Genomic DNA, 14,650 nt, shown 5'->3' on the forward strand with positions numbered 1-14,650 from the left:
GAGACCTGCTTATCTTAAATTGTTACAATTCTTTCTTTGCTTATCTTACATTATTACAAATGTATCTATTCTGGGCTTTTTTTGTGTCTTTTTTCTGGCTGTTCAATGCAGGAGATCAAAGAGAAAGTCGGGACATTTCCGTAACAAACCCAGGACCATTGTATTAACAGAAAATATGCAATATGCATCTTAACAAAATTAGACAGGTGCATAAATTTGGATACCCGAACAGAGATATTACATCAATACTTAGTTGAGCCTCCTTTTGCAAATGAAACAGCCACTATGCACCTCCTATAAACTTTGATAAGTGTTTGGATTCTGGATGGCGGTATTTTCAACCATTTGTCCATATAAAATCTCTCCAGTTTAGTTAAATTTGATGGCTGCCGAGCATGGACAGCCTGCTTCAAATCATCCCATAGATTTTCGATGATATTCAAGTCGGAGGACTGTGACAGCCATTCCAGAATATTGTAATTCCCCTTTGTATAAATGCCATTTGTAGATTTCAAAATGTGTTTGGGGTCATTGTCATGTTGGAATATCCAACCCCTCGTAACTTCAACTTGGTGACTGATGCTTCAATGTTATCCTGAAAAATTTGTTATTGGGTTGGATTCATCCGACCCTCGACTTTAACAAGTCCCCAGTCCCTGAACTAGCCACACAGCCCCACAGCATGATGGAAACTCCACCAAACCTGACAGTAGGTAGCAGGTGTTTTTCTTGGAATGCGGTGTTCTTCTTTCACCATGCAAATCGCTTTTTGTCATGACCAAATAACTAAATTTTTGTCTCATCAGTCCAAAGTACTTTGTTCCAAAATGACTGTGGCTTGTCTAAATTAGCTTTTGCATACAACAAGCGACTCTGTGGCGTGAGTGCAGAAAGGGCTTCTTTCTCATCACCCTGCCATACAGATGTTCTTTGTGCAAATTGTGCTGAATTGTTGAATGATGTACAGATACACCATCTGCAGCCAGACATTCTTGCAGGTCTTTGGAGGTGATCTTTTGGGTCACAATTCTCACAATTCACCGAATATGCTGCTCCCGTATTTTTCTTGGCATGCCAGACCTGGGTTTTACAGCAACTGTGCCTGTGACCTTCCATTTCCTGATTACATTCCTGACAGTTTAAACCTCTGAGATAGCTTTTTGTTGCCTTCCCCTAAACCATGATATTGAACAATCTTTGTTTTCAGATGTTTTGAGAGTTGCCTTGAGGATTCATTTTCTTATGATTGGACACACCTACCTATGAAGTTCAAGGCTTAACGTGCATTCATTTGGTGTTGCCAGTAATCAGTATTGAGCAGTTACATGCATTCAAATTAGCAAACCGCACAGCCAGTTTTTCACATTTGATTTAATTTCATACAACTGAATACTGCTTCACTAAAAATCTTTGTTCAGAAAACACCCCAGTACTCAGATGTTCCTGGGAAATGAAAGACCTACCACTGTTATCTTTTTTTGTTGAAAGTGGAGTTAATTATTATGCAGGCTGAGAGGGGTTCCCAAACGTTTTCATATGACTGTATATAGTGATCCATAGGGTTCCCCTGTGGTGTTAAAACCTTTCATGGTCGGAAATCCCCTTTTGTGGACAGCTAAAGTTTAGACCTAAATTGGATAAGGAGGGGGTGAGTCCTTTGTCCCTGTGCATTGTGCCTTGGCAGATTCTGGATTTGGCCAGAAGGTATCACTGTTGAGCCATTTCTTCAAATAGCTGAGCTGCCATGTGCTCAATGGGCGTCAAAACATTTTTTTTTTCTTATGGCGACTTTTCTGTCTCACTACTTTTTGGGGACCCAGGTTCCGCGTCACCTTTGTATATGTTATTTCCTTAAATTGGAGAATTTAGTTAGCATGCCTGTTTCAAACACATCACACAGCCTTTACGTAAAAATTACAGATTAAGAATGCACTAAATAATAAAAATTCATTCATGCTAACCCACTAACACTTTCATGACAAAGTACATTCAGCTTTGTATATTTAAATTACAAACATGTAAAATAATACATAAAGGTACATTATATGTTTTCCATGAATTTGAAGTGGGGATTAGCTCTTACTAGTTTAGTCTCAACATGATTTATTACTTGAACAATGAGCCATGAAAGGTGACCAAAATATACATTTTCATTATAATTGGACAGAGGCAATTACACAGAACAAAAATATTTAGTAGACAAAATTGGTTCAAAATTACTGCCTGTTGACAAGTTTTGAATTATTCAAACAAGTAGTTGGTGTTGCTTGTTTGAAAAATTTCCATATTGTTCTCATGAAGCTTATTTTATTTTAAACATATATTATCATTTTAATATCCATAGCTATTGAAAAGGTTTACTGGATGTCCAAAGAGTTAAAGAATAATATCAGTAAAGAAAAATGCAATTCTTGTCAGTCACAATAAGATTTGCTTTTTTTACAATTCTGTTAAAACCTGACAGTTTGTGGCATGGATCCTAGACTCAGCAGGATAATGCATGTGTCCTGTTCAATGTATATTTGATAGATTCAGGAAGATCCTGAAGGTCCTGAAAATAACGACTAGAAAGGAAGCAGGCATCAAGCCAAATAGTTTAGATAGTATAATGGTTCTGATGCAGCCTTTTACCTAATGTAATTTAAAACTTTTTCCTACTAGTTTTAAAAAGAATATGTAACTTGTAACTTTTGTTACAAAAGTATCAAAGTACACCTGCCACATAATCTGGGCTATCTGCCAAAAGCCAATTAAGTTAGAAACTTTGTTTCTTTTTCTGGCTGTTCAGTGCATGTGATCAAAGAGAAAGTCAGGGCATTTTAGTAACAATCCGGGACTGTGGGTTGAGCTGTCAAAATTGGGACTGTCTCGTGAAAAACAGGACAATTGGGAGGTATGTCTTTATGTAAATTTGCATGCCTTTCACAAAAACCGGTCTGTCCGGGTCAAAAGTGGCCAGGTGGCAACCCTAATTTTCTTCCATGAAGCTGGTTCTGGCTGTGGTGCTATACAAACCAAATAGGACAAGCATTCAGTTGGGAAGCCCTTATTGCTTATTTTGAATTTGCTGACTGAAGTTGTGGAGATTTCAACCATTTCAGTTTCTGGGTGACATATACTGACTCCAGTTTCAGTGCTCTCTAGTACTGGTTGGGGCTCTTCTGTAGATTGGGCAGTTGAAAACTCTGTATGTCTAAAGTTTAATGATATAGTTACATAGTTACATAGTTAAATTGGATTGAAAAAAGACAAAGTCCATCAAGTTCAACCCCTCCAAATGAAAACCTAGCAAACACACACACACCCCTCCCTACTTTTAATTAAATTCTATATACCCATACCTATACTAACTATAGAGCTTAGTATTACAATAGCCTTTGATATTATGTCTGTCCAAAAAGTCATCCAAGCCATTCTTAAAGGCATTAACTGAATCAGCCATCACAACATCACCCAGCAGTGCATTCCACAACGTCACTGTCCTGACTGTGAAGAACCCCCTACGTTGCTTCAAATGAAAGTCTAATAGTCTAAAGGGGTGGCCTCTGGTACGGTGATCCACTTTATGGGTAAAAAGGTCCCCTGCTATTTGTCTATAATGTCCTCTAATGTACTTGTAAAGTGTAATCATGTCCCCTCGCATGTCCCCTTTTTTCCAGAGAAAACAACCCCAACCTTGACAGTCTCCATCCCTCTAACGGTCTAACCAATTGAGTTGCACGTCCAGCTCATTTATATCCCTCTTTAAGGACTGGAGTCCAAAACTACACTGCATACTCCAGATGAGGCCTTACCAGGGACCTATAATTATGTTTTCATCCCTTGTGTTAATGCCCTTTTTATGCAAGACAGAACTTTATTTGCTTTAGTAGCCACAGAATGACTTTGCCCAGAATTAGACAACGTGTTATCTACAAAGACACCAAGATCCTTCTCATTTAAGGAAACTCCCAACACACTGCCATTTAGTGTATAACTTGCATTTATATTATTTTTGCCAAAGTGCATAACCTTGCATTTATCAACATTGAACCTCATTTTTCAGTTTGCTGCCCAGTTTTCCAATTTAGACAAATCACTCTGCAAAGTGGCAGCATCCTGCATGGAACCTATAGTTCTGCACAATTTAGTATCATCTGCAAAAATAGAAACAGTACTTTCAATGCCCACCTCCAGGTCATTAATAAACAAGTTGAAAAGCAAGGGACCTAGTACAGAGCCCTGCGGTACTCCACTAACAACACTGGTACAATTAGAAAATGTTCCATTTCTCTTTGTAATCTATCTTTTAGCCAGTTATCTATCCAGGTGCAAATACTATGTTCCAGGCCAACATTCCTTAATTTAACAAGTAACCTTTTGTGTGGCACTGTATCAAATGCTTTAGCAAAGTCTAAGTAAATCACATCCACTGCCATCCCAGAATCGAGATATGACATCATCAATAATAACACTCCATGCTTCTTCCACTTTTACACTTTTTTAGTGTGGTTCAATCTCTCAAACTCAATTTTGCAGTGGGTTGTATGTTACAGTAGTCTGAAACATAATTCCATGTTTCCTCAGATTGGCTTGTGTTTTGCCACTTGCGTCCTATTATCTGCATGGAGTGTTTTTGGCATTTTGCTAAATTTATTGCTTACTTGATAAAGATTTTCTTCAAGCTTCTCTGGAACTTCATCCTTGCTGTGTAGCAGACTGAAAAGCCTACATGTGCTAAATCTGCATAGTTCTGCAGATGGCAGAAGAAGATATTTATATAAAAATCCTCATGATAATAGCAAATAATTTTTCCCATAAATTTTCCCATAAAAAATATTATTAAATATTATTTTCTCTGTAATTACAAAACAGATCCTTATACTTAGCTTCATAAATCGATATTGGTAGCTAAACAGTTCTATTGGGTTTATGTAAAGTTTTCAAGTAGACTTAAGGTTTAGTGATCCAAATGATGGGAAAACCTATTCCTGATAATAGATCCCTACCTGTATAACCTCCATAACTTCCAGCTTCCTACTAAGAGCTTTGCACCATTTGTAGCATTACATTTTATTTATTTAACTCTTTTGGAAGCTGGTAGCATAAACAAAATCTTAGCTGCAAGTTTTTAAAAAAGAAAGGAATCCATCACACCTGCTCAGACATTATAGAGAAATGCAAAGGAGAATAAGCTGGCCATAACATAAATTGGTATTCATTATACATTTTGATCTATTAAAATAGCAGACCCCCCTGCCCCTCTACTTCCAGTTTATAAATTGATTATATGCTACAGATAACATCTGTCTTGTTTACGCAGACATTAAAGAACAAATCAATGTATAAGCAGTTATCATTTTCATGCCTTCGAGGTGCAGCAGCCATGCCCTGTGGGTAGAAAAGTCTTTCTTTCTTTACAGGGGTCCCCAACTGCCGGGCCATGGACCACTGCTAGCTCAACATGGCAGGCGAACCGGGCCGTTTCTCCAGACCCCCAAAATACTGTTTGCATGTGGGTTTATATTTTTTTTTGCAAGCTCAAGAGTTAAGAAAAAATGAGGGAAAAATAAAACATTGCTGAAGTGCTTCTTTGAAAAGGGCGAAAGACCCAATGATGACACAGCAGGAGACTCCAAGACTGCAACACAAAGAGAGCTGCATTTAAGAAAAAGTAAAAAAAAGAGTCTTACTTACAATATGGGTTCATTGCAACAGGTGATTCACGTTCTCCATGCCCGCTCTGTATAATATGTGGTGAGCAGCTATCTAATGAAGCCATGAAACCTTCAAAACTGCTTTGCCACATGGAGATCAAGCACCCTGCATTTAAAGATAAGCCTTTGGAGTTTTTCAAAATTAAAAAAAGTGAACACAAAGGGCAGAAGCAATTATTGAAGGCCACCACAAATGTGTCTGCACCAACAGCACCATTCTTAGTCGCTAAGCTAAGAAGCTCTTTAATATTGCTAAAGAGTTGATCCTGCCCGCTGCTAAGGACATTTTGCCATAAAGTTTTAGGAGAGGCTGCAGTTCAAAAGGTGGCACGTGTTCCTTTTTCGGTTAGCACTATAACTAGACGAATTAATCACATAGCAGAGGATATTGAGACACAGTTGTTACAGAGAATTAATGAGTCACCGTGTTACGCAATGCAGGTTGATGAGTCTACAGATGTTGAGAACAAGGCAATAATGTTTTTGTGCTAAATATTTTTTCAGGAGGATGTGCATGAGGATATGTGCATTATTGTTGCCTACACCATAGCTGCAGAATTGTTCAAGCTTTTGAATGATTATCAGGAAAACAAATTGGTTATTGGTCATTTTATGTAGGTGTATAGTATGCACGGACAGGGTGTCTGCTATGAACTGAAGGCTTTCTGGTTTCAATACTCTGGTCAAGGAATTTGCTTCTGAATGTGAGTCTACACTCTGTGTCTTTCATAGAGAAATGCTGGCAAGCCGAAAAAATTCACCTGAACTTAACATTTTCCACAAGATGATTAAAATGATCAACCACATCAAAGTACATGCTCTTAATTCGTGTCTGTGAGGAGATGGACACAGAGCACAAACGTCTTCTCCTTTGCACAGAAGAGAGATGGATAGATTGCTGGCCAGAGTTTTTGAGTTATGAGAGCCGCTCCAGAGATTTCTAATAGAAAAACATTTCAGCAGCACAGAATGGGTCGCAAAACTTTTCATATTCACAAAACTTGTGACATATTCAACCTGCTCAATGAACTCAATCTGTCACTTCAGGTAAGAATGACAACTGTCTTTCAAGTTGGCAGACAGAGTGACTGCATTCAAAGCCAAACTTGAATTATGGGGAAGACAAGTAATCATTGGGATTTTTTTTTACACGTTTCAGACATTAGTAGGGATATTGGAAGACACTGAGCCTGGCCCTTCACTCTCCCAGTTGGTGCAGGGTCACCTATCTCAGCTTTCAAGACAGTTTACTTCCCAACCACAGAAGACCCCTGAACTGGGAAGGAATGTATCTGCAACCCATTTGTGAACAAACCAGGTGAATCAACTTTGTGTTAGAAGAGGATTAACTGCTTGATATTGCAAAAGATGGTGAGCCTTAAAAGTATGTTTGAGACAGCTTCAAATCTCCACACTTCTGGCATGGAGTCAAGGTGGAATATCCTGAGATCGCCACAAAAGCACTGAACACCGTGCTTCCATTTCCAACATCCTATCTTTGTGAAGTGCGCTTTTCTGCAGTGACAGCAACAACCAAAATGCAATTATGGAGCAGACTGGACATAAGAAACACACTCTGTCACTGACGCCCATCACCCTCAGACAGGACTGTCTAGTTACAGGGAAACAAGCTCAAGTCTCCCACTGATTCTCTGTTATGAGTTGTATTATATTTTTAGTTGTGAGTTGTATTACATTTTCTATATTTCAGTGTAATAATAATAACAATAAATTGCATCATATAAAATGCATTCATTACATTTGCATTTTTTATATATATATATATATATATATATATATATATATATATATATATATATATATATATATATATATATATATATATATATATATATATATATATAAATTCTAGTAGTTGTTGCATCTTGACAACATAACCATATGAATATATGGCTGTATTTGTGCAATTAAGATAGAAGTTCTGGATGCATAATTGGTCAAAGGCACCTGTAAAGTGGGATTTGTGCATCACTATTTTGTTTATCCTAAAATTTGGATTATGCTCATTTCTGGTTCTGTGTTATAGCACTATATGTATATGGTTTGCAAAGTTTACTTGCTCTGCTTTTCATAGTAATAGAAAACAGTTTCTTATAAAGGAAGGGTGACTGTGACCTTCATCTCATACAGGTATGGGATCCGTTAACCTGGAAACCCGTTATCCAGAAAGCTCCGAATTACGGAATGGCTGTCTCCCATAGACTCCATTATAATTAAAAATGATTTCCTTTTTCTCTGTTATAATAAAACAGTACCTTGTACTTGATCCAAACGAAGATATAATTAATCCTTATTGGAAGAAAAAACAGCTTTTTAGGTTTATTTAATTTTTACATGATTTAAGACTTAAGGTATGAAGATCTAAATTACGGAAAGATCCGTTACCCGGAAAACCCCAGGTCCCAAACATTCTGGATAATAGGTCCCATACCTGTACCCAGATTTTGAGTCCAGGGGGTGGAAAGCACTTGTACATGCAAAATAGAATGATTTTTTATTTGCACTATTCAATAAAACAAGTGTGACTGTTTGCTATCAATCAAAAACTGATGTTACATATATTTTTCTTACAGTTTTTTACATATGTGTGACATACATGCTTAGACATGAGGCTGTAACTGAATGAATGGAACATGCCCCATGATCTCTCCATATTTAGTTATCAATACACCAGTGGTGGTAAAAGGCTGTCTGCAATTTACATGCCATTTGTGCATTTAGTACATGGCAGAATGTGTGTATACATAAACATATATCTGCACTACATTTAAAAAAAAAATATTAAAGGTTTGCATGTACAATATTTTGTTTACAATATAGTATTGCCAATGCTATTTTTTTCATAGCCTATAAGATATTTAAAAATGAACAGAATGTGATAGATGGATGGATTATAATAAAGCTTTAACCAATTTCTTAATTTGTTTCAGGGTAATTTATACCAGTTATGAACTCCCGACTCCGTGCTCTGGGTGGAAGGATAAACAATATTCGAGCAACAGAACTTCCAAAAGAAAAGAACAGATCTGAGGTGGTATGCAATGTGCGCTTCTTGGATGGCTCTCAACAGTGCTTTAGAGTTAATGTAAGTTGTCTTTTTTTAAGTGCTAAGCAATTCTTTGGTTTTGGCTTTTGCAAGCCATGTTAAACAAAATGACCTGTCATTCCAACCAGTTAGATTATTTGCTTTATATCCTGTTCTATAGCACTATTAAGGAGAAAGCTATATGAAATACATTTGCTTCTGGGCAGCACAAGATTGATCAAGAGCGAGGAAAGTAAGGCCTGTATAACTCACTGCAGTATTATTTCAGCATACATTTTACAAAGGCACATCAAAGTCCATGGGGACTTAGACAGAGTCTGAAAGAATCCTGGAGACAGAAGAAGTTGAAGGAAGACAGCCTTTAAGGATCAAAAATAGTGGTTGTGGGAAAATATTTGTAGATACAAGGGGAAATAGTGGAGTATAAAATTGTGCACATGTGCCATCAACCTAATTTAATTTGGATTTTCTTGTTTTGGTAAAACAACAAATCCTCCCAGGTGCTTAGATCAGACGTTTTTGCTCAGTAAATGAAAGCAGGTAGTGTGTAATTTTTCATTATATTTTGGCCAGAGTGGGATATAAACTATGCCAATGTGAGAAAATAAGTGAATCTCCTATCAGTCATGTATATTTTTTACTTTTTAGTATTTTTTTAATCATTTTAGGAAATTAAATACAGTCTTTATTAGATATTTACACAGCCTCAGCATTTGTACCAGCATATGCTGCTCTATTAAAGGAGTGTGTATATGAAAGATATAGGGATGCACCGAATCCAGGATTTGGTTCAGGATTCGGCCCTTTTTCAGCAGGATTCAGATTCGGCCAAAATCCTTCTGCCCGGCCAAACCGAATCCAAATCCTAATTTGCATATGCAAATTAGGGACGGGAGGCAAATTGCATGACTTTTTGTCACAAAACAAGGAAGTAAAAAATGTTTTCCCCTTCCCACCCCTAATTTGCAGATTCGGTTCGGTATTCGGCCGAATCTTTCATGAAGGATTCGGGGGTTCGGCTGAATCCAAAATAGTGGATTCGGTGCATCCATAGAAAGATAATATAAAGTACCCTACGGGGCATTTATTATGCTGTGGAAATTTAAATTCACCAAAAAACGTAGAAAACTGCAAAATAAATGGCGAATTTATCAAGTTGTATGTAATTTTGCTCCATGAGAATGCCAGCTTTGACACTATATGACACTGAATACTATTTTTTGTCTATCCAGTTCTAGGGTAGTGCATCTGTTTAGCTAAAAGAACTATCTGGATTTCAAAGTTGTGAAGAAAAGGCAAACATAAAAAGTGGGCAAATCTGTGCTGTGGGAAGTTTGTAAGATATCATTGGGATCTAGTTTCATGCAGAAAATTGTGGCAGTGACGTAATGATATGGGATAGATTATATTAATAAAATGTGAGCCCTTCACTAGGATATAATCAGTATTATTAATATGGCTTATGGAGATATGAGTATGTGGCTGTTACTAGAGAAAAGTATTAATCTATATTGTGCACACTTGCCTATTTCTTATAATTCACAAATGCCAGAAGTAATCTGTAGTGTGTATCCTTATAAATGGTTATTAGATATTCCAACTGTTGTAATTTGTGTTTAGAGAATGTATACTCGCGTGTTTCACCAAGAAAATCAACTCCATGTGCCTATACCCAGGGGCGTAACTACAGAGGAAGCAAACCCTGCGGCTGCAGGGGGGCCCAGGAGGTATAGGGGGCCTATGAGGCCCTAATTAATGAGAAATGTCAATATATATTGGTAAAACAGGACAACCTCTGGAAATGTTGGGGGCCCTAAAATTAATTTGCTGTGGGGCCCAGTAGCATCTAGTTACTCCACTGCCTATACCTGGGCCAATGGAGTGACATCCCTACTTGATATAAAAGGTGCTTCACCATCTCAGTTGTCAGTAATTTATTGCCACAGATATTGAGGTGGGGCAGGCAATTACTTTCACTTTCCATCCTTCACTTCAGTGTCCACAAAATGATGGCTGTCTGCTTGCTGTGATTGTGTAATTCCAAGACCGAAGGAAACTAGATTTAAATATTTATGGCAAAAGAAAAAACCCTCTGAGTTGTGGGAAAAAAATATTGTGAATTCAAAACTTGCAATTTTGCACACTACACTTGTGATGGTAAAGAGCCTTTACAACTAAACCATACACGTTGTTTTCAGATAGACTGTGTTTCTTTCAAGGAGATGCATAGCGTAATTAAAATGCCTCCAATCTTGTAGGCGATAATGAATAATATATGGTGCTGGTTTTACTTTAGGCTAAAAATCAATATCTTTAAAAATTACCCATTTTTTGGAGCTCTCTATAGATCGGCTATGGCCCTGTTCATGTTTCAAATGAGGAGTTGACATGTCCTAACTATTCCTGTCAGAAGCACAGTGGGAGGTAAATTGCCAATCATAGCCCTGCAGTCACACAAGCAAAGTTGGGCTTCAGTTTTCTATAAGGTCAGCCTAGCTTGTGATTTATATTCTACAGTGCAGTGTGCTGAGTGCTACCAGCTCCCCCACACAGCCTGGGACAGGAGGCAGCAAGAAGTGGATCAGATGGGCAACCGATAGGGTTTTTGCACAATTTTTCAATAAATCACCCGAAACACTACTTTTTAAGCTAAAGCTTTGCAAAATAAGGTAGAAATATTGTACATTGTTTTAAGGTTCTGTACTAGCTCAAGGAAATAACAGCCTTTTCACAGCAAATATCTCTGCCTCCAAAGATGCCCCAGTAGCTCCCCATCTTATTTTCTGCTGATTCACTGCACATGCTCTGTGCTGCTAACAGAATCCAAGATGTGAGCTCTTGAGTTAACATTGAAAATCTGGATTGTTGCAGAGCCTGTGTATAAGTGTATAATGCATTCTTGTTTTTCACATAATATGTCTCCTTTAAATAATTCATAGTTGTTCCAAGATACAGCTGCCTTACATTTAGGGGGTTATTTGCTAAAATCCTCATATTTTTTTTTAAAAAAAAACTGTAAAAATTCGGTTCAAGAAAAATTCGGATTGACTCGCGACAAACCTGAATTTTCCGAGTTTGACGCCTGAAACTCATGTGAAAGCGTTAGAAAAGCCAGAAATCTTTGGATTATCAAACAAAACCCAGTGCAAACCATAATATCTTCAAATATTGGTTAGTTAATTAATAGTGAAAAAATTAAATTTTCAGGATTTTAGGATATGAACTTTAATAAATAACCCCCTTAGTGTCTGCAGTATTGGTCATCTGCTCAGACCCTTATATACTAACTGGTTTTTGAAATGAAAATCTTTAAAGGAATATTTATGATTCCTGCTTAAAGGGGAACTCCACCTTCCAAACCAATATTTGATAAGTTGATAAGCTACCTGTTTGTTCAAAAAGTCTGAATAAATGCCATTTTCTATGCTGAAATCCAGCTGTTTAACAGTTCTTCTCTTTCTAATCACTGACGTTACAAATTGTGACAACTTCTCCACAGCTTAGAGACGGCATGCAGGAACTACATACCCGACAATGCATTGCACTGTGATGTTCTGTTACTTATTGAAATCACATGTGCAGGGAATTGTGGGGTTTGGAGGATGCAGGCTGAGGACAGATGGCTGTTGATACAAAGTAACGGTAGTCAGCCAGCTCAGCAAAGTAGTCAGAGAGATCAGCAGGAGAGCAGAGGTCTAGTCTTAGGGAACTGTCAGAAACCATTAAAAATCCTGAAAAGTCTGCATATTTTTTAATTAATGATGTATATTGCAAAGGTGCTTGAAATTATGTTTTCAAATAGCTTGTTATGTTTTTGTGGAGTTCCCCTTTAACTGACGTTGATGAAGCTGTGCACGTTAGTGCCACAGAAAGAGTTAAAAATGTTTTGATACACAACTGATTGCAAGTCAAATGGTGCCCATAGTTGTAGTTCGTAATAAAAAGTCACAGCTAGTTTATGTAACTGAATTGGAAATAGCTGTGAATTTTTTGTCTTAAATACAGAAACTACCTGTCAATGTTTGTTGTTTTTGTATATTCCTGTTTTGCAATACTGGCAGAAATTTAATACATTCACATTTAAATAAGCAACTTTATTTTTACATTGTTTCTCATTATTTATTTTTCCAGTGTTATGACAGAATTTTGAGCTTTAATGTTATAAAAACCCTGTCAGTGTGTCAGCAAAATTCACAGAATGAATAATTTCTTAAAATAAATTGATAATGTATTTATTTATTCTTGTGGGGAAAATTACAACAGTCTTTTAATGCAGCAAATCCACAATGTCTGCCATGAAGACTGTCATATATTCTTGTAAATTCTTTGAATATTCCAGTGTAATTGTCATGCAGTGTGAATATACAGCTACATGGATATATTGGTAATTTCTTCTTTCTTTTTGCCTGAAAATTGGACAGAAGCCACTATTGTTTTAGTTATGAAATATTTATTGCTTTTGTTATTTCTTGCACTAAAGTTAAATTCTGATTCTTGTCCCTACTAGCAAGGTGAAAATGAGCCATCAGGTCCGCTAGGAAGCCGTTTGCATAGTGACCTGCTCTTTATTTGTAACCCTTACTGGCTGCAGCTGGGAGTAGGGAAGTGTTCTCGGTGGTTAATGGATTATTTTTTTGTGTGTGTAACTGTTTAAGTGTGCAAAACATTATTTATTTTTCTATAAAGTGTTCTGCTCATTGATTGGCCTATAATTTACCAATAATTCATCATGGTCAGCAATTTATGTAATTTCCCTAGCTTTTACAGATCAAGAACAGCTTTTAGTTACTTTGCTACAAAATGTATATAGGGATTGCAGCCATACAAAAAAATATGCATATTGTGTTAAGTTTAAAAGTCACTAGGTTCACTACCTTTTGACAACAGAAAATGCTGATTCTTATCTGCTTGATTCACTGGAGAAGTCAAAAAGGAGAGATGTACAAAAAGTCATTTGGACATGGGGCTGTGGGGTTGTCTACCCTGACGGCAGTTGGATTTCTGGACTGTGGTATGAACTGGGGAAGCTTGGTGTTGGCCCTGGAGGCCATCAGGTCGACCTCCGGAGGCCCCAGAGGGAGACCAGGGTTTGGAAGACCTCTGGATTAAGGGCCCATTCACCCTGATCAAAGGTTTTCCTGCTCAGAAATTCCGCAGTCCAATTTTTCACCCCAGGAATGTGGACTGCTGAAATGGCGAGGAGGTGTTTAGCCTGCTAGGGTTGGTCGGACCAGCCCCTTGGGACGGCTGTCAAAGCATTTTTCTTTTAGTGTCCTTTCTGCCCTCTAGTGCCTGTGTCCCCTTAAAACTAAAAGAGAAAATACATTATGGGGCATGCTTACAAAAGTAATTTTACATTTTCACCAAAAATAGTGTAAAAAGCATGACATCAAAAATAATTATGGTAAGTTGTGTTGTTCCCTGTGTAGAAAACATAATATCAAATATATGGTGTAAGTTTTATTGTTTTCTGTGTACATAAATTAAAGGGGTGGTTCACCTTTAAGGTAACTTTTAATATGTTATAGAATGGCTAAGTCTAAGCAACTCTTCAATTGGTTTTGATTATTTTTTATTGTTTAATAACTATTTGCCCTTTTCTTCTGACTTTGCAGCTTTCAAATGGGTGTCGCTGACCCCTTCTAAAAAAAAGGCTACAAATGTATTGTTATTACTAATTTTTATTACTCATGTTACTATTCAGGCCCACTCCTATTTATATTCCAGTCTCTTATTCAAATCAGTGCATGGTTGCTAGGGTAATTTGAAACTTAGCAACCACATTGCTGAAATTGCTAACTGGAGACCTGTTGAATAAAAAAACGAAATAACTCAAAAACCACAAATAAATGAAAACCAATTGCAAATTGTCTCAGGATATTACTCT

General features: G+C 37.2%; 1 protein-coding gene across 2 annotated transcripts in view; it reads left to right on the top strand.

Annotated features, from left to right (window-relative positions):
• The window catches only part of ptpn3.S (protein tyrosine phosphatase non-receptor type 3 S homeolog), a 139,194-nt gene that overhangs the window by 58,844 nt on the left and 65,700 nt on the right, over positions 1 to 14,650 (top strand). For both annotated transcript variants that reach the window (XM_041567162.1, NM_001092193.1), the window contains 1 exon segment: positions 8,648 to 8,802. In XM_041567162.1, coding sequence (XP_041423096.1) covers positions 8,665 to 8,802 — 138 coding nt within the window. In that variant the 5' untranslated portion in view covers positions 8,648 to 8,664.

The sequence above is a fragment of the Xenopus laevis genome, chromosome 6S (genome assembly GCF_017654675.1).
Source record: "Xenopus laevis strain J_2021 chromosome 6S, Xenopus_laevis_v10.1, whole genome shotgun sequence".
Taxonomy (NCBI): Eukaryota; Metazoa; Chordata; class Amphibia; order Anura; family Pipidae; genus Xenopus; species Xenopus laevis.